At 36.2% G+C, this 27550-nt stretch overlaps 1 protein-coding gene across 3 annotated transcripts in view; it reads left to right on the top strand.

Annotated features, from left to right (window-relative positions):
- Nucleotides 1-24849, top strand: part of RCBTB1 (RCC1 and BTB domain containing protein 1) — an 86390-nt gene extending 61541 nt beyond the window's left edge. For 2 of the 3 annotated variants that reach the window (XM_085854093.1, XM_085854092.1), the window contains 2 exons: nucleotides 22769-22899; nucleotides 23046-24849. In XM_085854093.1, the coding sequence (XP_085710219.1) occupies nucleotides 22769-22899; nucleotides 23046-23186 (272 nt within the window). In that variant the 3' untranslated portion in view covers nucleotides 23187-24849. The remainder of the gene's footprint in view (nucleotides 1-22768; nucleotides 22900-23045) is intronic. The other variant, XR_015051078.1, reaches the window with a different exon arrangement.
- The last annotated feature ends 2701 nt before the right edge of the window (nucleotides 24850-27550 follow it).

The following is a 27550-nucleotide window of genomic DNA, read 5'->3' as shown; positions in this document are numbered from 1 at the left end:
TGACAGGGCTTAGTGTGTAAAAATGAGTTGGTGATGCACATGTTGATGGGTGCACAGCTCAAGCAGCCTTTGACCATTTTTGTTCATTTTTCGAATATCATACCACCCGAGGCAGGAAGGCCATGAGTCATGGTCAGCCCCGACCCTGGCGTTGAAATCCCCCAAGATGAACAAATGTTCGATGTTGGGGATGCCGCCAATAATAGTGTGGAGTTCTTCATAGAATTGTTTTCAGGAGGAGAACAGTGTTGGTGTATAAATGCTCATCAGCCTTACCAGCCCTGATGTCGACGAGAGTTGTATAGACGGAATGCGTTCTGAGCCGTTGGTGGGTAATTATGTAATGTCGAGTAAGGAGTTCTTGATCGCGAAGCCCATACCTTGCTGGCACGGTTCTTCTGTTTGTTGTTTTTTACCATGCCAGAAGAAGGTATAGTATTTTTCCATTAGTAACCCACTTTCAGCGAGACTAGTCTCGTGAAGTGCTGCAATGTCCACATTGAGTCTGCTGAGCTTGTTATTGATGATGGTGGTCTTTTGAATGTCATCAATCAGTGTGAGATCCTCCGATAGGCCAGGATGAAAAGTTCTAGCATTAAAGCTTGCATGTCATGGGAAGGATCACCGCCTGAGACGTCTCGCCTCCCATTGGTCCGGGGTTCGTGAGAAAGTTGGTGTCTGAGACGTCTCACGCCTCCCATTGGTCCGGGGTTCGTGAGAAAGTCGATGTCTGTGGTGTCTCACGCCTCCCATTGGTCGAGGGTTCGTGAGAAAGTTGATGTCTGTGGTGTCTCGCGCCTCCCATTGGTCAAGGGTTCGTGAGAAAGTCGATGTCTGAGACGTCTTGCCTCTCATTGGTCGCGGGGAACATTCCATCTCTCTGGGGCGGAGTGGGAGCTCTAGTGGCCGAGGAAACTCCACCCACATACGTGGTCGGACGCATGTATACAATGGCGTCGGTGTGAGGAAGCGAGGTGAAGGAAGCATGTTGTTGTTATAAGGGGTGTAAAAATCCTAACTATTCAAATAACGCACATTGCACGTACATTTAATTCCCATTAGACAAGGGAAAAGGGAGCTAACTGGCAACACCTACTTACCGATATAACTGATCTATAGGACCTGTATGTTGTGTGCTCATGGCTTCCAGATTCGCAACAATATATGTATCCGTGTATATATGTATATGTATATACATATATGCATGTATATATGTATACATATAAATATATATGTATATGTATATATTTATATGTATATATATTTATGTATGTGTGTGTGTATATGTATATATATGTATATATATATATATATATATATATATATATATATATATATATATATATATATATATATATATATATATATATATATATATATATATTTCTATATATATATATATTGGGTGGTCGCTAGAGTACCCTTATTGTCTGGTTTTCCGTGTGTGTGTGTCTGCAACGCGAGGCTCCACAGCACAAACCAGCAAACCGATTTCGATGAAACTTGGCGAACAGGTGCCATATGGGATGGGAGTATGCGCGTTTGAGTTTTGTTGCTAAGCAACCACCTGTTGCTATGCAGCGGCCGAAAAACTGCGTTCACTATTTTCAAAACTTGTCCTACAGTTTTGAATGTGGAGAAACGAGACTTCGGAATTAAACACTTCGAGATATTTAGAAAACTTTACTCGAGCCGATTTTTGATTTAGGTTTTATTTTTCAGATGGTAGTCCTTCAAAAATAGGGTGTCTATTTACCGTCATTTTTTATGAGGAGTGCCAGTTGGCAAAATACGCAATAGGAAAAATCTTGCCAGGCAGAGGAACAATTGTATGTGAACCAATACGTCTTGGCAATGAATCTTCGTCGGTGGATCGGTCAGAATGAAAAGCATCGTATCCAGCACTTCGATCCTAGCGGATCCCTCGTCGCCTACCGGCTTGTATATTTGTCTGTCTGTTGTAAGAATGCCCTTGTGAAATGCAATTTTGTATTGTCTGTCTATCCATCTGTTGTGTTCTTCTTGCATATGAGTAGAGGATAAATGGGGTTTCTGAGGTAGCCATTCAAATGAGTGGGGAAAAAGGAAAAAAACTTTCTGACTCAAGCCCAAAATAGGAGACAGATTTCCTCCCCCTCCCATACAAGCAAATATAAAATTGAGTGATTTTCTACCCCCTCCCATACAAGCAAATTTAAAATTGAGACTGATTTTCTCCCCCTCCCATGCAAGCAAATGTAAAATTGAGACTTGCTGATTAAAACACTTCTTCCCTTTCATATTTTCATTCCACTCAGAGCGAACCAATTAATATTTGTCCATGTTCTACTTTAGGGAATAACTTAATTTTCCAATGACCTTCATCACCATTGAGTATATTCACAAAGATTACTTTGGAACTTAGTTCTTGGTTTAAATGTCTTTGTTGAGCAGAAATGAAATGAGAAACTTCCCTTAATGCTCTTATTTGACCACGACCTGAGCGACTTATCATTTTGAGATTGTAGTTAATTGTTTTTCCATTGTTCAATTGATAACCATCAAAGTTTTCAGTCCATTCAAGGATATTAATTTTTTTTCTTTACATCCTCCAACTTGAATGTAATTACATTTATCCGCTTATTTCTCTTATCTACTTTTACCCTGGTTATTTCTTCAATAAGACTTATTTGATATTTCTCACATTCTTTATGTTTCCCATTTAAATACCAAGGCTGATTACATCTCCACTCTTTGGTTTGGTTATTGCTTGGTTCTATCATTTATAAATCAGTAAAAAGACAGCGGTAGCCTTTTAAAATTCCCAACCCAATATCTTAACACTTATACTTATAACCATAAGGGAGACTATTGATTCCATTCTCTAAAATATATCTTTTATCATCAAAAGCTCTTAATGCTTTCTTATTTATCTCTTCTGTATATAATTGATGTTTATAACTTCTTATTGTATTAATTTTTCTGTAGTCTTCCTTCTTTAAGGTTAAACAGTTGTAATGATGTTTAACGTTTATTGTTTCCTTGATTATATTTTTCTTTATTCCCTTTAGCTTCTTATCACACCTTTCAATGTTATTATTATCAATATACGTAAAAGCATAAGACTTTGATCTCAATCGTATAAATTCACTCATGACCTTCCCACCCAATTCATCTTTAAACCTACCAATAACCTTTTTATTCTTTGATGAAAACAACACATCACCTGACTTATAATTACTTGTATCATATACTGTATATCAATATCATCAATCATATCCTTATACACATCACTTGTCTTAATTTCTAATATATAGAACTATCTGCATCCATATACAACAATGACACATTATCCTTATAATTTGATTTTAAATTATTATAGTCATAGTCATACATTAATGACTTTGACAAGTCAAGAATTGATGTTGCGATATAAGTAGGTTTATCCATTTCAATACTCTCTTTTTTCAAATTAATAACACAAAAGTTCTCTGAAAACACCTCCGCTCGTTCAAAACTTGGTCTATTAATTAACTTTGAAGCCTGTTTCCAAGATGTAGCAAGTCTTATGTTTTGTCGATTCCTAACATTTTCCATAGTCTTTCCAAATACAGCATTATTCATTAATTTATAAAAGTCCTTCTCAAAATCGGTTTTTGCTTCTGTTCTCCTTTTTGTATTAAAATCAATACACTTCTTCAACCAATGACTGTTTAAATTTCAAAATGCGATGAATTTTCCTCGCTCTCAACGCAGCAGATAAATATTGTCTCCAGTTCTTTTGATGCAAAACATAACTTTCTTTATCATTTAATGTAGTAAGCAGTTTTTTCTGGACATTTACCTTTTATATTGAATGACTATTGGTAATCACTTAACCATTCTTTTCTTGGACTTTCTTTATCAGGGGCATAAGGTAGGTCTTTATGTTTGTGATGAAGTTCTTTTGGATATTTTAAATCAACCTCAAAATAATATTCAACTTCAGCTTCATCCAATTCTTTTTGAGAGGAGACAACAATGTCTTGTAAAACTTTTTCATAATATTTTTCTTTAACCCATTTAAGTTTTCCATAAGGTAAAGATTGAGACATCGACCACCCATACAAATTGTTAGCATCATAATACATCAGGTAAAAGTTGTCCTCATTCTTATTATAATCAGGAAGATATTTTTTATTTGCTTTAGCATATCTCTTGGACCATACTTGAGATATTCCTCCTCTTTTGGTCTTCTCTATCATTAAAAGCATATCTATATCAATGATTAATTCCAAATTTTGTTTTGTCATTTTTAACATAGCACTCCAAGCCAAACCCGGGGATGTGTAATCGTGAACGGGGTCTAATCCATAAGAATTTTTATTTTGACAGACTTCTAAAAGTTTCAAACACATCAGCCAATAACAATACATCAGTTTTAAGATACAAATCATGATATTCTCCAAGATTCTTTATATTAAACTTCTCCCAAACCTTTTTAGCTTGTGTATAATCTCTATTGGAAATATGAGTATTATTTAACTTACCATAGAAACTTTCCCTTGAAGGAAGTTTTGTTTCTTTAAACTTCTCAAATGAATCCATATAGTCATATGGATATATTCCCTTTTGTGATAAGAGATCAATCACTTCTTGATTTGAGAAATGTGATTTAAGATTCGGTAAGTTTTTAATATTTGATGCTAAGTGAGATAATGGACTTGCCATAAACTTGTATGTGTCAAGAAATCTGATATGGGTTATGCCGGATGTATGAATTGTTTTTGTGAATGAGATGTATTTTTGATCTGTGTTAGGAATGGCAGAAATATCTCCAGATGTCTTTGAAAGTTCATTCATAAATAGATGTGTGTCATTGTGAGCGTTGTGAGGAAAGACAGGAATAAAGTTTGGGGGCTTGTAATTAAGATTACAACGGGAATGAGCAGCTGGACCTCTATATTTACCAGTAAGATGACAGTGATCTTAATCCTTGGCCTCTCCCTCAATTTTCTCTTCACAAATATGACAGATACTGTTCTTCTAAATTCCTTTTTCTCTCCCTTTGTTAATGACATTGGTTTATAGGTTTTAACCATTATTTCTCTTAGTCTTATACAGTCTTTTTCCAATCGTCTTACAAACTCCTCTAAGGGATCTTCTCCTCTATAAAGTTCTAACTTGTTGTATTCATCACCAACAGATGATTTGATATAATAACAGAAACCACAAGGAGTATGTTTTTGATCTTTATTTGTGTATGATTTATTTAGATTTGGAGAAACAGTATCTATCTTTTCAAGGATACTTTCAAAATCAGCATATATCACAAACTGATGTTTTATAGATTTGTTAAAATCTTTGAATGATATGTTTGAACTTGCTTTTGGTAAATTGATTACGGTTGATTTATGATTACTACAATATTTCGAATGTTGATTTAATCGTTCTTTTGTATGAAAGGAGTTGAGACATCTCTTACAAGGATATGTTTTGTATTTTCTCTTGTATAGTTTTGATTTAGTTAATCTTGATAAATTTTTGATGAAAGCATAATGTGATTTTTCCTTTGAAGTAAAGTAGAGAAGGTCAATGCGTGTTTCATTAGGGCTTCAAGCATGGCTGAAGCTCTATTGAAATCGTTAGTATTATTATTATTATTAAAGGCGTTTTTATGTTCTACTGACCGATTTTGTGGCGGATCTGGAGGGAAAACTGTCGGATGAAATTGAACGAAACTTAACAGGATAATTACTCACCACCTGAAGTTTATACTATGAAACATTTGATGATGTAGGTCATGTGGTATGGCGGCCATATTGGATTTTATCCAAAACCTAAAAACATCTTCTTCTCCAGAACGGATAACACGACAGCCTCAAAGTTTTGCACACATTTGCAGTGTTCAATGGTAATGTTAATTTGTTAATTTGGTCCAAATCTTTACATAATTCATATGATTTAAAATGATGCCGATTCACCTCATTGAATATGCAAAATATGCAAATGAGAGTTGAAAAAATTTAATGACAAATTTCGATAGCACATAAACAGGGGACTCCCAATATATTTATACAATGTCATTATTTGACCCCAGTGAGCCCCCAGTGCCCCCCAAAGTTGAAAATGACCCATTTTTGAAATGTCATAAAATGAAAACAACGCTTGGATTAAATTCAATGAAACTTATCCATTTAATAACTCTCCACCTGAAGTTTATACTTTGAAAATTTTGATGACGTAGGTCACGTGGTATGGTGGCCATATTGGATTTTCTCCAAAACCTAAAAACATCTTCTTCTCCAGAAGGGATAACCCAACAGCCTCAAGCTTTTGCACACATGTCCGATATTCCATGGGAATGTTAAGTTGTTAATTTGGTCAAAATCGTTATTTAATTAATTTGATTTTAAATGATGCCGATTCGCCTCATTAAATATGCAAAATATGCAAATGAGACCTGAAAAAATTTAATGACAGATTTCGATAGGACATAAACAGGGGACTCCAAATATGTTTATAGCATTCTGGACTTGACCCCAGTGAGGCCCCAGAGCCCCCCAAAGTTTAAAATCACCCATTTTTGAAATGTCGTTAAATGAAAACAATGCTTTGATGAAATTCAATGAAACTTATCCATTTAATAACTCTCCACCTGAAGTTTATACTTTGAAAATTTTGATGACGTAGGTCACATGGTATGGCGGCCATATTGGATTTTCTCCAACACCTAAAAACATCTTCTCCAGAAGGGATAACCCAACAGCCTCAAGCTTTTGCACACATATCCGATATTACATGGGAATGTTAAGTTGTTAATTTGGTCCAAATCGTTGCATAATTTATATGATTAAAATGATGCCGATTCACCTCATTAAATATGCCAAATATGCAAATGAGAGTTGAAAAAATTTAATGACAGATTCTGATAGGCCTTGAAGAGGGGATTCCAAATATGTATACACTATGTCTGTATTTTACCTCAGTGAGGTCCCAGAGCCCCCCAAAGTTGAAAATCACCCATTTTTGACATGTCGTAAAATGAAAACCAAAGAAGATAGACAAAAAGTGACCACACATTCTGGAAGATATTTTAACGTTCTACAAGTTCGCCATTTACATTAATATGCAAATGTGGAGTTATTGGACTTTTTTGGGGACTTGAAAATTTGTCCAGCCTCGATTTGTCCAATGTGAAGTTTCTTTCTCTATCATGTATTGCTATGGGCTTTTCAATCCTTCATTGAGATAACATGAGGGACCCCGTAGCTGGACCCCATTGCAGACTTGAACTAACTTTCTAACTCGGAAAACCCATATCATGTGACAGGGTGATAGTGTTGAAATTTGTTAAAATGGAGGAACGCCTTGAAGCCCGGGATTACTGGTTTACCAGTTTTAATTATTTTTATAGTTATTTGAAAATTTTAATATTTGAACTTTGTTTGTATCCGTTAATCCAAATACATTAACAGATAGATTATTCATTTTCTCAAATTTAGGAATATCTCTCAATGACATTAGAAACTTTAAATCTTAAACCTTTAATGTATTCTCGTATTTCTTATAATGTTCAACCCTTTCAGGATTCCATTGTGGAGGATGTAAGTGAGCAAGAACAGACCATAGAAAACATTTATTATCTTTGTTTTGAATATTAACAACCGCTTTCTTAAGTTTTATCTCTTTTGGTAAATCAATATAAGAAGAAGCTTGAAAAGGATCTGATTTTAAGATGTGTATATCTAAAAAGATTATTTTTGTAATAGCAAATCCACTACCTACTACAGTGTTATCAACATCTTGTTCTTGTCTCTGGAGTTCATCGTAAACATCACATCTTACAAAATCTTGAAATGATGAGATAAAGTGAGGGTTTGTCCTCATATAGTGAGTAGTTTCATCACCTTCTCTTACCATATTCAATTTTACTCCCATATAAAACTTAAATGTTTTCATTTCACTTAATGTGTTTTTAATTATCATTTCAATACTTTGTTTAACCATATCAACAGCTTCAATGATTGAAGATGGTCCAGGGTCTTGAAAGCAAAACAATCTTATTTTTATATGTCCTTTAAGTGCCCCCATCAGCGTTTTCAATGGAGAATTTAGTGGCACCTTCCTTTCTTCATTGTTCTTATGTTTGCGTGATTGAAGGTGTTTATTCTAAAAAAAAATATTAAGAATATCATTATCACATCTATCACAATGTTTTGTTTCTTGGTCAAGTGGAGATATTTGTCTGAAAAGATTGAATGTGTGTTTGTTGGTTTGAAGATTTTCCATATGACAAATTTGAGAATTGTCCTGCATGTGATAGAGTGGGATTAAACACAGTAAAAAGCCTATAAACTGTATATTCTGTGATTATCTTCTAATTAATGATAATAAAAAATATAAAAAGGAATATAATTCTTTTAGATTTACATCAAAAATGAATTACTTTGCAAGATTTATTAGAGAAATGAATGTAAAGTATGAGGGTGATAACACTCCTTTCCTTACAATGGAAGAAACTGAACGTATTAGAGAAATGTTCAAAGGATTGTTGTTATATATTATTCACGATTGCCATTTTCAGGGAAATATCAACACAAGATATTGTATAAATAAAATAATGGATTATCTTGAAATTAAACCCGAACTTCGGATAAAATATAGAGTTTCTAAAAAAAGCCAATAATAAATGAAATAACCTGTTTTCCAAATATATAAATGATTTTTTACCCATTTGGGAAAATAAGATAAAATTTAACAACCATAAAAATCTTCCAAATTCATTAAGATGTCTTGTCGTTGGTTCAAGCGGGTGTGGAAAAACCTGCTTACTTTTAAAGATGCTCCTTACTCCCAACTTTTTGGATTATGATAATTTAATAATTTTCACAAAGTCGAGTTTTCAACCTGAGTATCAACTACTCTCACAAGGTTTTAATGCTGGTCTTCAAAAAGAAGATATAATCGGTTTATTTAAACTTTAAAACAAACTAAATGATTACAACATTGAAGATATAATACAACTATTTTGTGATACACAGAGATATAAAAAGAAATCAAAACCGATAATTTGTATTCTTAGTGATAATACGGATGATATACCTTCTCCCCAAGATTTGGATGAATCAAAAAAGAACCTCGTTATCTTTGATGATTGTGTTAATGAGAGAAACCAAACGGTAATGGATAGCTACTACACAAGAGGGAGACATTCTTCTTGTAATTGTATTTATCTTAGTCAATCATACTTTCAACTCCCTTGTCGCTCAATAAGAAACAATGCTCATACTTTTATTTTATTCAAGTTAAATTCAATAGATATAAACAATTTTTGGAGAGACAATTGTTCTACATTATGTGGTAAAAAGGAATTTGGGGATTATATGAAGCACATGACTGAAAAATATAAATATATTGTTGTGAAACAAAATGAGATATTAAGGGATATATATATTTTTATTTTATAAACAATTACATATATAAATGACAACTATTATTATAAATCTTGTGGGTAAATCTGCTTCTGGAAAAAAAACTTTCATAAATCAAGGTTCTTGTATAGTACAAATGAGAATATTATAATTTGCTTAAAAAGCACCATGTAGTTCGTATTTGGTGGTCGCTAGATTACCGTTTTTCTCAAGTTTTCCGTCTGTCTGAATGTCTGTCTGTCTGTTTGTTTGTATGTATGTAATGGACAGCTCTGGAGGCCAGATGAGTCAACTGATTTTGATTCAACTTGACTGGTAGGTTCATACCTGGATCTAGTTGTATGCTTTTGAGCACCGTTGCTATGGACGCCACCGTTGCCTAGCAATGGGAGTTTGAAATTTTTGAAAAAATCCGAAATTCTTTTTTTTTTTTCAAAAATCAAAAATCTGCTTCTGCGCTTTTATGCACACTATAATCAACCTCTTTGTCAAAAATTTTCAGCCTGATCTGTCAAAAACTGTATGACTAGTATGCAATTATATAGCGACCACCCTTGTCGCCTACCGGCTTGTTGTATCAACAACTAGAGCAATAAGACCTGGAGAAGTAGAAGATGAAGATTATTACTATATTTCAGTCAAGGAACATATGCGATTGAGGAATGAAGGTCAAATATTTTGAGGTTGTTTCTCTTGGTACAACAAAATATTCACATTGTAAGAGTGAGTTAAAGAAACTAAAATCTTGTGGTCTTGGGATATTAGAAACTAATCCAGAAGGAATAAGGCAAATTATTAAACATCTGAGTGGTAATGGGGTTAAGATTTTATCATTCGGTTTTGATGTTGATGAAGAAACTCAACGCAAACGTATGAAAAGCAGAGATACAAGTATTGGTGAAAAAGAAATTGCAACTCGTATTAATGTTAATAAAGAATTTGAAAAAATATTTATAGAATAGGATTTATTGGAACACATCTACTTTAATTATGAAGAAAAGGAAAATTTTCCTGTTGATCTTTACAATTCATTAAATGATATTTTTCAATAAATAAATGGATACGAAAGAAAGAGCAAGAAGATTTAAGGAACATCAAGAGTTGGTTTCAAAAGTTGTAAAACAACAGGAAGACATATAGAAGAAACGCAGACAGAAACTAATGGGTGAAGAAGTATTTGAAAGAAAACAAGAGAAATTTTTTTAACCTCTTTTATAAACTTCCCAAGAAAAAATTATAGATGCTTCCACAGTTCCCATAATAGAATACACTCCTAAACAACTTCAAATGTTAAAAGATTTCAGTCAAATGACGGAGGAAGAATTAGAGCATATAGGAGAATTAGAATATGATGATGAAGGATTATTTCAACAACTGGAAGAGATTAATCAACCCCCTGATTATATAGTGAATGCTCTTCAAAACAATGAATATTCTTCAGATTCAAAAACCATAGCAGGACTCATTCCAACAGAACAACCAGCAATATTTCATCTTGTTCAAGAAAAGGTATTGATATTTAATGATGAATTAAGGTTCTTGAGTTCTGCTCAACCCCCTGCTAAATTAACCCCCACATTAATGTTTCTTCTCACAAAAGATGGAAGACAAGGTTCAACTGTGAGAGATGAATCAAAGTATTTTGATAAACCATTGGATATGAAAAATAATGATGAAAGAGTATATATTGATCTGCTGGACTCTCTGAATTATAGGGTTAGTCGAGCTTGTAAAAGTAGGAAAAATGACAAGGAGAAACACATTATTCAGGCTTTAAGTAGCCTTGGTTCAGGTGTTAGTTTTCTTCCAAATAATCCATCACAATTGGTTAATAGACTGTTATTGCTGTGAGGTCGTAAGAAGGCTGGAAATAACAATTGTTTTAATGAAGCATCAGCCATTTTAGACCAGTTGATGAACATGAAAATAATTAATAAATGTTATTACAATGACATTTTATCCCATATTAAATTATTTGAGAAGCACAATCCTTAGTTTTAATTTCACAACAAGTGACCACACATCTTCATTCCCATACCCATGACAACTTGACGCAACAAAAGAATATGAGACGTCTTTATTGTCCATGGAAATTTATAATACCTTGTTTAATATCACCGAGAAAAATGACAAGCTTAGTTATAATCCGGGAAGTGGATTCAAAACGATAACAGTTTCACTCGGAGCATATGAGATTTCTCAAATATCCTCTGAAATTGCTCGTCTTATGAAAGAACAGGGTGATGAACCAAAACATATTGTTATAGATATTCAAAAACGTACTTCAAAATCAACCATTTAACTTAAATATAACTTCAAGGTTGATTTCACAATTGATAATTCATTTAGAGAGTTATTGGGTTTCTCCTCAAAAAAGATTGAAACGAATGGGACGTTTTACCGTGATAATGTTATTCAAATATCCTCAGGCATAAATTTGGTATGAATTCACTGTGATTTGATTGATGGCACTTATAATGATGGAATAAGAACAAATACAATATTTTCATTCAGCGCATACTCAACCCCAATTGGTGATAAATTCAATATGGAACCCAAAAATCTGGTTTATCTACCTGTGTCAGGAAAAACCATATACAGAGTAAATTTTAGAATAACCGACCAAGATAATCGTATGATTTCTTTTTATGGAGAAATTATATCCATCAGAATTCACCGACGTGAAGTTTTCCAATAAATAAATACGATGGTTATTGTGAGGAAACACGAGTTGGGAAAATATAAAATAATTACAGGGGATGGGATGTTCCTTTCCCCATACTACAAGGGTGAAGGTATGTATCTTGGTAGAGGATAATATAAACCTAAGAGACAAAGGGGTGTCGGACATCAATTTATAAAAAAAGGAGATGGGATAATTGATACTCTAATGGGTATAGGTTCAACTATTCTTAAACATAAAGACCTAAATGGTTCAACTGCTTCTTCTGTGGGAAATGTAGCAGGTGCTATAAAGAGTATAATAGATGCGCAAAAGGAATCTCATAAATTACAAGCAATAAAAGAAATTAAGAAAGGCAAAACTCAGTTGTCTCCCCAAGAACGACAGAAAATAATTCAAATACTTGGGTCAGGGTTTCAAAAGTTTTAACATCTTTTTTCCGAAATAAATACAAGTATGGAAGCAATTGATAGTGTCTATGATTCGGATGATACCATTGTCATCTCAAACTCTACTAAAAAAGAAGACTACTTCAAGGTAAATGCAATAACTGGAACAGACTGGAATGCAAATGGAACAAAAAGTTTTGAAATAAATAATCAACAAACTTATTTGAATTGAGCCGAAAGTTTCTTGTTATGTAAATTTACATTCACTAAGGCTGCGACTAACACAAACGCTACACTCGTAAATTATTTCTTTTGGAAAATGTTTGATCGTGTTCGTTTGTACATTGGAACACAAGAGGTTGAAGCGGTTGATTATGTCTCTGCTACATCTGAAATGATGAAATTTACACTATATTCATTTAGTGATAGAATGGGAAAGGGAGCTGTCGAAGGTTTTATTCCTGATATGTCAACAGGAACAAACACAGACCCTGGATATAGTCAAAGGAAAGGAATGTATAATGATGATACAAAAGCATGTAATAGTTTTACTGTGGCAATTCCTCTTAAAGGTATATTTGGATTTTGTGATCATGATAAAGTTCTCCATGGTCTTAAAATTAGATATCAACTGCAAAGGAATGATAATGAAAATAGATTGCTTTTTGGTGTGACTAATGCTTTTGCTGCTCAGAATAAATTTGTTATTGATGAAATTAGTTGGTATATTCATGAATATACTCCTAATCTTAAACCAGAAGAGATGTTGAATAGAAGACTTAACTCAAAGAAGCCACTCGATGTATCATACCTTAAAAGAAGATGCCAACACGTTAAACTGAACCAAACCACTTACACGTGGAATTTCTGGAAGGTGTTCTGGAAGGAAAGCCACAATATCTGTGGCTCATTTTTAAAACAAAACAGATGGTGATACTGCTACTGATAAGAATAATGCATTGAGTAATAATGGTAAGGTGAAACAACCGCGTTTCTCTAGATGGAACATTTTATCCACGAGATAGATTGGAAATTAATTGGGAAAAAAATGATTATGCTGAAGCATATAAGTCTTACCAAAAAGTGTGTGAAAGCAATGGAAATAAAGAACCCATTTTGGATATGACAGCATTTAAAAGTCTGTGTGCAATCTATGCGATTGACCTGAGTGCTCAAAAGGAAACTATAAAGTCTAATCAAGTGGTTACTTCCCTATACATTGAAAGAGAAGAGAGTGAAGAAGTTGATACATATTGTTTGCTTTTGGAAGAAACAGAATTACAGATTAATACAGATAATGGTGTTATGATTTGTCTCACATAATTTTTTGATAAATAAATGAGTAGTAAAGTGCCAACTGTGGGGTATATGTTAATCAAATCAATCTTCATAAACTATCATCTTTTATTCAAAATCAAAAACCTTGTGTGATTACCGTTCATACAATTCAGAGAAAAGGAGCAGTAAGAATTGATGTTTTGCTCAACAGAGAACAGGTGAAAATCTTGAACGATACTGGCTAACTTAAAATTAAAATGACAAAACCAATGTTGAAAAAATATTCAATAAGAGAGATGAGTGGAGGATTTCTCCCATTTCTAATTCCTTTATTTGCTGGTTTAAGTGTGGCTGGAGCATTGACGGGTGGTATTTCAGCAGCGGTGAAAACTGCCAACGAAAGGAAGGCTCAACTTCGGCCTCAAAAAGAATTGGAAAGACATAACAAAGAGTTGGAGAAACAAATTAGTGGAAGTGGTGTAATTGTAGATTTTGCTGAAAAACTTGAAGGTTTGCCTGATAAAGCAAGATTGTTAGTTGGAGATATGCTTTCTTCGATCGCACAAACAGGTGTAAAATTAACTAAAAGGGGTAATGGATTATATCTTTCTAAAAATTAATGAGCATTGATGAGTGGTTTAAAGAATTTGGAAAGAATACAACATCAAATTTAGAACTTATCAAATATTGTAAGAAATTAAAAATTCATAATGTGGTTATTTGTATGAGAGATGAATTTACAAACGTGTCTGAACATACAAAGAATATTATTATGAACTTAGAAGATAATAATTGGAACGGTTCTCATTGGGTTTGTATTTTTAATAGTCAAGACAAATATTATTTTGATAGTTTTGGTCTTCTACCACCTGTTGAAGTAATCAAATTTTTACAGAATGGTGTTTATCAAACATTTCAAGTCCAAGAATTAAATTCCAAGTGTTGTGGTCAATTATGTCTATATGTGTTATTTCAACTCAACAAAAAGAAAAATTTTAATGACATTATTTTTAATCTAATATAAATGACTTATGTTGGTAAAGATGGTTCTATCTTTGGTGTATCCCAAGAACTGAATATTGATTTATCAAATTATTACACAAAGGCACAGGCTGAACGAGAAAAATATAGTACAGCAAAAAATATTAATATGAAAAAATGCTTGTAAATTAATAAATTATCCAAGCCCGACTGATACAAATGACTCGGTGAGATTAAGTGATTTAATGTTAAATAATGAAAAAATTATAATAAAGTTAAGAAAATGTAAGGCTCTTTTAGAAATTCAGAAGAAATTTGATTGGTTTTCCTGTTGTAAAAAAAATTATTTTGGATACAGGAATAACAAGAAATCCTGATGAATATATGTATGATATTCTATGGGGTGAAAATGATTCAACGATAGTAAGGGATGAAGAAGGAGTTGAAGAAACTGAGACAAAGGAGGCGAGGGAGAAGAGAGAGGAGGAGAGGGAGAATGAGGAGAGAGAGAAGGAGAAGAGAGAGAAGGAGGAGAAGGAGAGAGAGGAAAGAGAGAATAAATAAATATAAAAATATGGAAACCAGTGAGATTTTAAAAAGATCGAAGGTATTACAGAAAATAAATCAATCTCAACGCAGCGAGGAGGAAAACAAAGAATTGGCAAGTCTATTAGAAATATTTGCGTCAAGGCTATCAACATCGGTTTCAGGGAGAAGAGATACACGAGCAGGTGGAGATAAAGAAGGAAAAGATTATATTATTGATGATGTTGGTTTGATTGAAGTTTTACATTTTTTTTCTTAAATAAATGGAGGAGAGAGTGAAGACATTTCTGAGGATTCTCTATGTTTTAAAAATTAAGATTCAAATGTGCATGTTAGAAACTAAAAAGGTTTTCGCACTCTGTAGGAATTTTTCTCATAAATAAATGAGTTATTGTCTCAAATGTAAAAAGAAAATGAGTACTAAAATATCTCATATTTTAAAAGTAAAAATAACAGGGTTATACAAAAAGGCATATGTTCGGTGTGTGGCTCTAAAAAGAGTAATTTTATCTCCAAACACAAACGTGGGGGAGATATACAAAAGTTTTTATCAGGAAGTAAATTTATAACTGCTGGAATACCAGGGGAATTACATCTACCAGGTAATTCTTTCTGTGGTCCAGGAACAAACTTTAAATAAAGGATTAGATGAGGCTGACAATCCTAAACCGTGGAGCAAACCTATCAATAGGGTTGATGTGTGCATGAGGCACGATATTGATGATGGAAATATTTCAACGTTGGAAGAAAAACATGAAGCCGATAGAGAAATGTTGGAGAATTTCTCTCTGATACAAAATCCAACCTTGAGAGAAAAAGTTGATAGGTTCATCGTGAAGAAAATGAGCAGTGCTAAATTGAAACTCGGGCTTGGAAATTCAAAAAAACTTATAGGCTCTAATGATGTCATTAAGATTGAAGAACAATTAGCTGATGAATTACACAAACCAATAATCACAAAGTTTCAGAGAAGGAAGGTTTATTCCAAGGAAGTTGATTATATCTGGTCCGCTGATTTAATTGAACTCAATTATGATAAGGGGTACAAGTATGCTTTAACTGTTATTGATTTGAGGAGTAGATATGCGTGGGTTGTCCTTTTGAAAAACAAAACCGGGAATACACTCATGTTAGCCTTCCAACAGATATTTAATAAAAGTAAGCGAAAACCTAAAAATTTGTGGACTGATGAGGGTACAGAGTTCTACAACAAAACTTTTATGAATTTTCTTCAAAATAACAACATTATATTTTTCAGCACCTTTAATGAAGGAAAAGCGGTTGTTATTGAGCAAAGAGAGACTATTTAAAGAGAGACTATAAAAAAACTTCACTCAACTCGGTTCTCAACAATGGTTATCTTTTATTCAGGATATTGTAGATAAGTATAATGATAAGATTCATACCTCAACAAATACTAAACCATCAGAAACATTTACAAAATTAGAATATGAAAAAGAGATTCATGTCAGAAAGCCAAAGTTCTCTCTCTATCGAGTGCAGCCTGTGGCTGCTGGTTGCATCATTGCTTGGGGCACGGCTATGCTGCTGATGCAGTGTCCCCCTTACCAGTACACTGGTACTCATTTTGCCAACCTCGGAAGGATGACAGGCTGAGTCAACCTCCTGGTGTATTTTAATTCAGCAGCCCAACGGGGCTTGAACTCATGACACTAGGTTCCCAAGCTGCCACCCTAACCACTAAGCCAACACCAGGCTTCAGCCTAAGTTCAAAGTTGGTGATATAGAAAGAATATACAGGTGGAAATCTCATTTTGAAAAAGGTTATACAAAGCGATGGACAAATGAACTTTTTAAAATCACTGATTTAATAGATACAGTTCCTTGAACTTATAAGGTATATGATTTAGAAGGGGAAGAGATTTTAGGTTCATTTTATTCACAGGAATTACCAAAGACAAAGATAGATTGAAATTTTTTTGACTCCACCCACACAAGCCCCACCCACAAGCTCCACCCACACAAGCACCACCCACATAAGCCACATCCACATCCATCATATCCACATAATTAGTGATTAGTTAATTAGTTCCCCACACACAACATGTTTATTTAATTTTTAAAAAATTGCTCCACCCACACAAACCACACCCACACAAGCTCCACCCACCCACACAAGCCACACCCATCCATACAAGCCCCATCCACCCACACAAGCTCCACCCATCCACAAGCCCCACCCACACAAGCTCCACCCATCCACACAAGCCCCACCCACACAAGCCCCACCCACACAAACTCCACCCACCCACACAAGCCCCACCCCTCCTGTGTGCCCCCACCTTTAACGTTGGGGGAGCGCACCTCCTCCTCCCTTGCACTTCCTTTATTCTTTTTTTTATAATTAAGGATTAAATAATTGAAAGCAAAGCAAATATAATTAATCAAGATTGAAAATATTAAACATTTTTCTTCGGGTAAGTATTCAGTTGCGAGAATGGATGATCTTTCCCAGCAATCTGCTTCAGATGTCTTGTGATTTTGAAACTCGATCAACATATTCTGTTCAAAACTAATAGTGAAGAACAATTAGGATATATAAAGATGATTATATTATGATATTAATAAAATAATAAATTAAACATTTACCTCCAGAAGATCAAGTTTTGTGTCCATTTCATCCAGATGAGCATTTAAACTGGAACAAGTTGGAAATGAATCATCACCCCGTGGAATTTCAACATCTTCCCATTCAAGGTTGCGAAATTCATTCGCTTCACCACCAATGTATGATTCAGTTTTAATGCTGAAAATAAAAAGCAAGTAGTCAAAAATTACCACCAAGTTGTGGTATTGCTTTTAAATTAATTCCCACCATGCCAAATAAAAGGTTGTGTATAAGGAGAACAGAAAGAGAGGGACAGAGACAAACAGAAAGACAGACAGAGAGACAGAAAGACAAACAGATAGAGAGATAGACACACACACACACACACACACACACACACACACACACACACACACACACACACACACACACACACACAAAGACAGAGACAGAGTGATGATTCCTCACCTTGAACTCGGGATCAAAGGATGTAAGAGAATTTCCTTCCAGCCAACAATAATATCATTCACTTCTTTTCGAAACGAATAAATGTCTTCAAGAAAGTTGTTCATTTTTATCCATTCCTCATGATATTCAAATAATTCATTTTCAACATCAGCTACCAACGATGTTCTGATTGGGGACAACCTGTTGGAAAAAAGACATACAATAATTATTGGTTGTATAGTGATTTAATTCTGTTTTAAACAACAAATAATGAATTGGGTTGAGATCTCACCTGTCATCTTGTGAAAACAATTGATCTGCAAGGTTGTAGTAAGAATCTGAACACTCCATTTTCGTAATAAAACACGAACGGCACACAAGTTGGTTTAAATAAGCAACTTGATGACATAATGGGAGATTTCACAACAATGATTTTTCCAGGGTGTGTTCCCACATAGGAAATGACTTCAGAATTTTTTTGGCTTGGTTCGGGCGAGGCAGCTTGGCTGACTTCAAAACTGACTCGTTTTCACACGAAAATAAAACTTCTTCCTTTGAATGATTTTGATAAAACCTACATTTAAAAGCTGTTTTTAACTAAACGTTGTTCTGTTAGTGTTCTGACGATTTAAAATATAACCACGAGAGGCATGGGCACAGAATACTTCCTCATTTTCACGTCACGACTGTGCTCTAAAAACACTTCCCCATTTTACTAAACTGAAGGAAATGAATGTTATAAGAAAATGAAGTTATTCCCGAAAGTAGAACATGGGCAAATATTCATTGGTTCGCTCTTTGAGTGAATTGAAAATATGAAGGGAAATGCTTTAATCAGTAAGTCAATTTTACATTTGCTTTTATGGGAGGGGGAGGAAATCAGTCTCAATTTTACATTTGCTTGTATGGGAGGGGGAGAAAATCAGTCTCAATTTTACATTTGCTTGTATGGGAGGGAAGGGGATAAATGAGTCTCCTGTTTTGTGCTTTTGTGGCTTAAGTTAGAAAGTTTTTCCCTTTTCCCCCATTCATTTGAATGGCTGCCTCAGAAGCCCCATCAATCACCTACTCATATGGCACTTTGGCTGCCCGCTAGGTATCATTTTGCTGGAGCGCGACTATGCCGCTGATGCTGTGCCCTGATACCAGAACAATGGTACTCATTTCACTGACCTTGGAAGGATGACAGGCTGAGTCAACCCCACCTGGTGTTAATTCGGTGGCAAACGGGGCTCAAACTCATTACCCGACGATCCCAAGCCAGACTCCCTAACTACTAAGCCAACACCAGGCTCTAATCCGTTGACAGAATGTGTGATCGATGTAATCATGCACTTTTGGTTCTTTGAGGCGGAGGAAGGGAGGATAGGGAATTGGGGTCTGGAAGGGGTGGGGAGATCAAAGATGGGACAAATTTGGGAGGAAATTGAGACTGGCTTGGGGGTAGGGGGGGAGGGTTGAAGACTTGAAGAAGAAAGAGATTCAGGACTTGTCACATTTTACATTGTATGGAATTTCCACGGGTCCCTGCTATTATGCTGTCAAAGTACGTTCCTGTCAAACTCCCTAAATATTCCACACTCCTGGGAACAAATTCTCTAACAACAGCCCAGTGGAGCTGGGTTTTCTGTGAGTGAACATATAAACAAATACAAAATCACTTTTATAGCACAGATTTCCATCTTTATAAATGTTGAAATTTGTAGTTCAACGGTGATGGCACAAAGATGCAAAATGCCTTTTTCACTTTCTTTCTTGAAAGACGTTCTCACTCAAAATACTTTGATCCAGTTACTTATTTCGGCCTTCATTGGGGTGGGGCTGAATTGAGAAAAGAGGAAGAATGGAAAGTGGGATTTGGGGTTTGGGATGCTAAAGTGGGGGCAAAAGGTAAAGGGGTTGAGGGATGGGAGCAAGGTGTAAGGAGAGAAGCATGTAATTTTGCAATCCCTGAGTACATGTACTGTACATGATATAAAATACAATGCTGATAAATCATCTCAATTTCATATTTGTGCCATAAGCCAAAGTTTTGAAGGAAGAACAAGGAAAAGAGCAATCAGAGATTGCAGACCCTCACCAGGACTTGTTTTGTGTGGTGTTTGTGTAGTTTTGTGTACTGGTGTGTTATGTAATTGAGACATAATTAGAACTGTCACCTTATAACTGCTGGCAGTGATGACCAAGACGTCCTGCTTTGGTGCAACCCCGCTTTGATTGGACACCTGACCCTGACCCTTGAAGTTTTTTATTATTACCTCCGCCACCAAAGGTGAAGGAGGTTATGCTTTCACCTCTTTCTGTCTGTTTGTCTGTTTGTGTACAGGATATCTCAAAAAGTTGTGGACGGATCCAGATAAAATTTTGTGGACAGGTTCGGTGTGTAACAAGGACGAACTGATTCGATTTTGGTGAAGATCCAGATCCGGATCCGACAACTAGAATTTTTAAAGTGATTCTTCACCATTGAGAGATAGAGCCAAAAACGATGTATATCATGACATCTCAAAAAATTGTTGATGGATTCCGATGAAACTTGGTGGACGGGTTGGGTGTGTGACAAGGAAAAAATGATTCGATTTTGGTGAAGATCCGGATCCGACTACTCAAATTTTTGATGCCACCTTACAGCACAGTTTGAATTGGGAGGAGTGGTGTACAATAATTGATTGATTAATTGCATAATGAAAATAAACAAATAATCGTAAAATAATTAGTTTCTTAATTGCCGAATAGTATACCAAAAACCACCACTGTTTCATCTGAATCTGTAACTTTTTGAAAATTAACTAATTAATCGAAAAATGAAGAATTAATTGATTAATCAATAAATCAAAAATACCATTTATAGCCAAATTACTTGGTCACTGTCATTTCCAAATATCAGCTTCCCAGCTCAAAATATGCCTGAGATATTGCCAGGATGAGAAATATAATAAACAAGTGATGAATAAATCTAAGTATTAATTAATTGATGAATCAAAAAATAAAAAATATCGTTTTTGCCAAAGGACATCTTCACTTTTATCTCCAAATTTCAGCTTCCTAGCTCAAAGGATGGCTGAGATATTGCCCGGACAAACAAAGAAAAGAATTAATTGATTTATCAATAAATCAAAAATACTCTTTATAACCAAATCACTTGTTCACTGTCATGACCAAGTATGAGCTTCCTAGCTCAATTGGTTCTTGAGATATTGCCCAGATGAGAAATATAACAAATAATTAATTAATTAATTGATAATATTTAAGCAATTTATCGATCAATTGATTAATCGAAAAATAAAAACTCTCTCTCTCTATCTCTATCTCTATCTCTATCTCTATCTCTATCTCTCTACCCTCAACAATATCGCTCTACCCTCAAACCCATTTTTGCAAAAGCATATCATCACTTTTGTACCCAAATTTCAGCATCCCATCTCAAAGGATGGCTGAGACAGATATCGCCCGGACAAACAAGAATACGGAGTAAAAACTGAGTACGCCCTTCCTTCGTCGCCCGGCGATGACGTCATGCATCGCCGAGATATGGAATTGGGAAGGAGTGGTGTGCAATAGGTACAATCCTGCATTGGAGTAATCAGAAGGAACCCAAAAAAGCAAATATGAAGTTATCAGGAGGAACCTGGATAGGATTTGCATTTCAGTTGCTACAACTCTACCCTCAAACCCATCCAGGCACAGCCAAGTGAGCCTTATTCAAAAAACAAAACTCACCAAATCAAAAATAACCCAGATCAAAAAATTAAATAATTCTGGCTGTGAGACCATGCATCCGATCAAGTTGAAATTTAAAACATTTATTCCCCATCATTACCAGATAATAACTGTGAAGTTTCACTTCGAATGATTGAATGGTTCCAGAGAAAACATTATTTAATATTTTTCTTCAATCCAATATGGCTGCCAAAACATGTGACCTTCCAATTATTCCTTAACATTGTACATTCATGGCTTGGGGAACATTTGTTTGAAGTCTCCCCTCGATCTGTCCAGCCGTTCTGGAGAAGATTTTCATAGGTGCTTAGGGTAAATCCAATATGGCCTCCAAACCATGTGACCTATGACATCATATGTGTGAACCTTTTGTTCTTCATGGATAGGTGGTCATACGTGTAAAGTTTCGCCTCGATCTGTTCACCCTCTTCAAAGAAGAAGTCTACTATCACCAGCGCTTGCTACGAGCTTTCCGCCAATGTCATTGATAATGCGGGACGTTGAATGGTCGTAGACGCCCGTTGTTTCAATGGTAGTGGGACTGTTTCAAACATGTGGGACTGACTAAGGTTGCATATTTCTGGCACTTTTTGACCAGTTGTAAGTTAGCTTTAGAAATCCTGGTCAACAGTGTGAAAACCTTGTCATGTAGCTTCGCGTACAAGGTATGTAAACGTTAATTTATGACATCTTGTGACTATTTCTACTTGATGATGATGCTCTTCAGTATGGACAAACTCGGTTTGTGTGTGGAATGTTGCAGGCCTATTAGATTTGGCAACATCATACTGTGAGCAAGGCCTGAAACGTCTCTGCCAGCAGATCATCAAGCAGGGAATCTCCGTGGAAAATGCTGTCATGCTTCTTGATGCCGCGATGAAGTACGACGCGAAGGTCCGTTGAGTTTATAGCTGTTTCTGTAGCCTTGTTCGTATTGCAGTTTAGCCGTCGATGAAACTCACTCATGTTACCGCCATCCATACGGAGTTGCATGTGTACCACTCCCTCCTCTTCCTCCCGTACGCCTGCTTTGTTTTCAGGAACTCGAGGAGTTCTGTTTCCGGTTCTGCATGAACCATTTGACAGCAGTCACCCAGACGGATTCTTTCCAACGCTTGGATGAAAACATGATCAAAGATTTCGTTGTTCGTGCCGCTCGCAACGGAGCCTTTAAATACTGATATTCTGATCGCTTAACACGTGACAAATTCGATTTGACACTTACCACACAGTGTGCAGTGAGGAACGGTCCATCGGCCGTGCTCATGTAAGCACTATGCTGTGTACGTTGAATTTTCGAGCTACGTCTAATGCTAAGCACAAACGAACCACGCATGTTCCTCGAGGTTGTAGATTGCACTCAATGTAACGCTGCAACTGTTTTGTGCTTTTGTTTTTTCCTCCTTTCTTTTTGTGCAAAGTGTCTCAACAGATGTGATCAGAATTCCACGAAGCAGATTGCGAGGATGAAATGTGAGTGGAAATTGTGTCATAGTAGATGGTTACGCTTGAGTACAAACACGTGCCTTCATAAACAAGAATCACCTACGCATTATAATGTTTGAAGCCAAATGTGACAAGTAATGTGTCAAAGTGACACAGTACGTAGTGCTGTACGTGCTTATCCGAAATGTCCGTTTGTATGACACATTACACGTCACAGCACTACAGCCATGAGGCTTCATCAAGAGGACGCATGCGGTTCGTGTTGAGTGCTGCATGCTTCATTGCTATCCACCACGCTCGAAGGCCAAGGTAGTTGAGGTATTCCAATCGAGAATGTTGTGATGGCCTGAGTGTTGTGGGGATGTTTACATTATGATGAAACTGCTGTTCCAGGAATAAGTACAATCTGCAGAAAGTGATTGCAGTTCGTTTTATGTTTTCCATTTTTTTTTAATGCAAAGCCACTTTTATCAAATGTTACTGTTTTTATCGGTCCTGTCATACTTTGCTATCAGAATGGATCTCTTTACATAGCTACTGTATGATGCGGAAATAAAAGATTCACACTTTAACTTGTAATGTTGATTAAACCATCAAAATTCGTCAGCTACTTCACAACGCCCTTACTCGCGAGTTGTTTTCCATGAAAATGAACTCTAAGGTGGGGTTAAAATAATATACTCTTCACCGAAGATGAGGCAATGACCATGACAGGGTATACTAGAAGGGCACTCGGAAGAGAACATACCCCCTAGGCTGATGAGTTTACGTTTTGTATCCCACCAATAGGCCAAATCTGGATTCCGACCTGAACTAAAATTTAATCAGCTTGTTCTTGTCACATAACCAACTCATCCACCAAGTTTCGTCCAAATCCGTCCATAACTTTTTGAGATCTTGTTAACACAGACAGACAGACAGGGGTGAAAACATAACCTCCATCCCCCTTCAGTAGTGGAGGTAATAAACGGTGGTGGAGGGCTGACAGGATGACCGAGAGGTACACACACTCGCCTCTCAGCTGTCCAGCCTGGGTTTGAGTCCCGACCCAGTTATAAACTGTAATCCTGATGTTTCACAGGAAGGGTGATTCATCAATGTATGTGTCAGCCCTTGAATGAACGTTAAACTGGTGTCCCATCTGTCGGCAAAAGTTGGTGGACGTTAAAGATCCCACGAGGTCTTTCAAGAAGAGTAGACGAGCTATCACTGGCACCATGAGCAAACTACAAATTCCTACCTGAACCAGCAAGGGGGCATTGCATCAGTGGCACGGCTGTGCCCTCGGGCATTGTTGGCACCCCGCAGTCTTGTTCTGTTTACGAACGAAGAAGAAGAACGATGGTGGAACCAACACATATAATGTAGCTTGGGTTGAACATCTGGCGATCCCACACATTACTTATTTTACACCAAATGGTTGAACAATCTTGTGCACTTGATCTGTCGTGCAGGTGTGTATGTACCTCTTGGCAGATTTATTCATGTCTTGTCTTGCTTGGCTTCGAGTATCTAAATAAAACGTTTTCATTTACTATGTTTACAATTCTTCTGCCTTTATTCTGCATCGGTCATATTGTCATGTGATGTAAAGAAGCGGCATGAAGTTAAAATGTGTGTGATTCATCAAACAAGAAAGAGCTTTCATTCATGTCCTGGTGAAGGGTTCCAAAGGTTGTTCATGCGACTATTGAGCCAAAACCTAAGGTTGTTAAGGTGACTATTATCCATTAATCGAGAGCCGGAATGTGCACAGCTCTGTGCGCTTGCTATGGGTCGTCTCAATCGTTTTTCTTGCAGCAGTTTGTTTGACCCCCTTTGCTCAAGCTATCATGGAATTTTGCATTCTAAGCATTGAGCTGATCCAAATAGATATTATTCATGAACTCATTGTTAGATATCTTACAAGAAAGCCAACTTAAAGTTCTCTACAAAGTGGTCGAATTTTCTCATACAAAAGAGTTATGCTCACAGCAAGAACTTGAAGAGCTCACGTCCAAAATGTCATTTCACCTACGCCTTTTCCACGGCGGCTCGGATACCTCTCAACAATTGTTCGAGAAAATTAATTGTCATTATTATTCCACGGATGCAGACCAACTCTCATCCTTTTAAAGACTTTTTTGCTTTTTCCATAATAGTAGACCAGCCAAAAATCGAAAAGTCCCCTTGAATTTTTTTTTGCAGCATCCATGTTGGTTCATTCCACTGTGGCAACTTAAAAAGAATGTGGGTGGATGCCATCGCCAAATTTCAATTTGAAGGTCACCAAGGTCATTGCCGGTCGAATTTGGGATTTTGCCTATTTTGATGAAACTAGTGCCTATTTTATTGAACATATCAATAAAACCAAAGCTTGTATATTGTAGCAAGTGTATTTTTGCATTGTGAATGGTTAAAAACTGAAAATATACCTTAATTTATAGAGTTTTAAGAGAATGAAAGGCAAACATTGCCATTTTTCTGTTATATTCTTATGGGTATTTTACCATGTCCAATGTCGCTTTGTTCTCAGTACTACCAGAACTTGCACACCATTAACATGTTATTTTCTTTCCAGTTGGAGATAGGCAGGCTTCCTGCCAAATATTTACCAGATGTAGTGTATATAGCAGTGTGCTAGGTGTTCTTGTTGATCGTTGTTACATGATTATAACCACTGTGTACACTGTATTTTCAGATCGCTAGAAACTTCCACAGTTTGAAAGCAGTAGTATAGTAGCCAGCCATGGACCCTATATCAATTAATCAAGCGTAAAAGAGAGAGCAAAGACACAGACAAGCTCTCATGCCTTTTTTGTCAGAGCAGTTCAGATGACCTCCGCACAGCATCCACAGAAGGAACAAGGACAAATGTGTCCAAGAGCCGCGTCCTAAAGGTTTTGTCTTCACCAGAAGAAGAAGAACAGGAAGAGGAAGAAGAAGAAGAAAAAAAAAACAACAACAACTTCCGATATTTCGTCACGTGCCTTGATTGAGCCAATAGCGACACCCGTCATGGACGATTGTCGTTCATGACGAGAAAATAGTGTATTTACGAAATTACAATACATTAAATGGAATAATCTTTAAATAGTAACGTGAACTTTTCGAAGCTTAAAAGCAAATGTCCGAATATATTTAAAAATCCATGATAGACGCTCTCAAAAGGAACCCTCAATGCGAGGATGTGTACAGGTGTTTAGTATTTAAGGAGATCCGGATCCTCTATATAAAAGAGCCGAGTCCGAAAGGTTTTGTCTTCACAAGAAGAAGAAGAAGAACAACAACAACAACAACAACAACAACAACAACAACAACAATGCCGAGCTCCCTTGGAGCCACGTCTCGCTTTGCGAGACGCGGCTAAAAAATATAACAAGGACAGTCGCTGATCAGAGGCGAAAACTGGGTGAAACCACCAATGGAGACATCCTTGAGAGACTTGAGGTGCTTTCAGAGGAAGAATTCCATGCAATGGAACACAGGTGGCATAAAACCTGCTACTCCACATTCACCTCTGAAAGCAAGCTAAGCAGACTAAAGAAACAGTGCCAGTCATTAGCACAGCTAGCATCCCATCATGGTCTTAATCCATCCTCCAGCACTACTTCAGTACCCACCCGATGAAGCACCCAACGAGCAATGAATTGGTCCCTATGCATGTTTTGCCAAGAAGAGGGCAAAAGAAAAGTTCACAGAGTGGAAACCCTGGAGAAGTCTGCAGAATTGATCCCCTTGAATTTTTTTTTTGCATTGTGAATGGTTAAAAATTGATTAAAAGCAGAATTGATTGAGCGTTCCAAAGTTCACCCGGAGATGAGTTCAAGATTGTCAGGAGTCAGCAACCTGATAGCAGCTGAAGGTTGCTATCATCTTGCTTGTTTGGTATCCTTTGAAAGACACTCTGCAAGACAAGGATCAGCCAGGGAATCACAACAGCCAGTGGAGGATGAGTGCATGATGATGATATGCAGAGACTTGTGTGTAGGTTTGTCTCGTGGTCACGTATATGACAGACACGAGAGGATGAGCAGTGAAATGGGCAAATGTGTACCACCAAAATACCAGTCCAGGAGAACAACTTTCTATGAAGTGGTTCAAGAGCTCGTTGAACCAA

The sequence above is a fragment of the Eptatretus burgeri genome, chromosome 14, assembly GCF_056783735.1.
Source record: "Eptatretus burgeri isolate ZD-2024b chromosome 14, Ebu_testis_v1, whole genome shotgun sequence".
NCBI lineage: Eukaryota > Metazoa > Chordata > Myxini > Myxiniformes > Myxinidae > Eptatretus > Eptatretus burgeri.
This window is presented reverse-complemented; position numbering and strand designations above follow the sequence as displayed.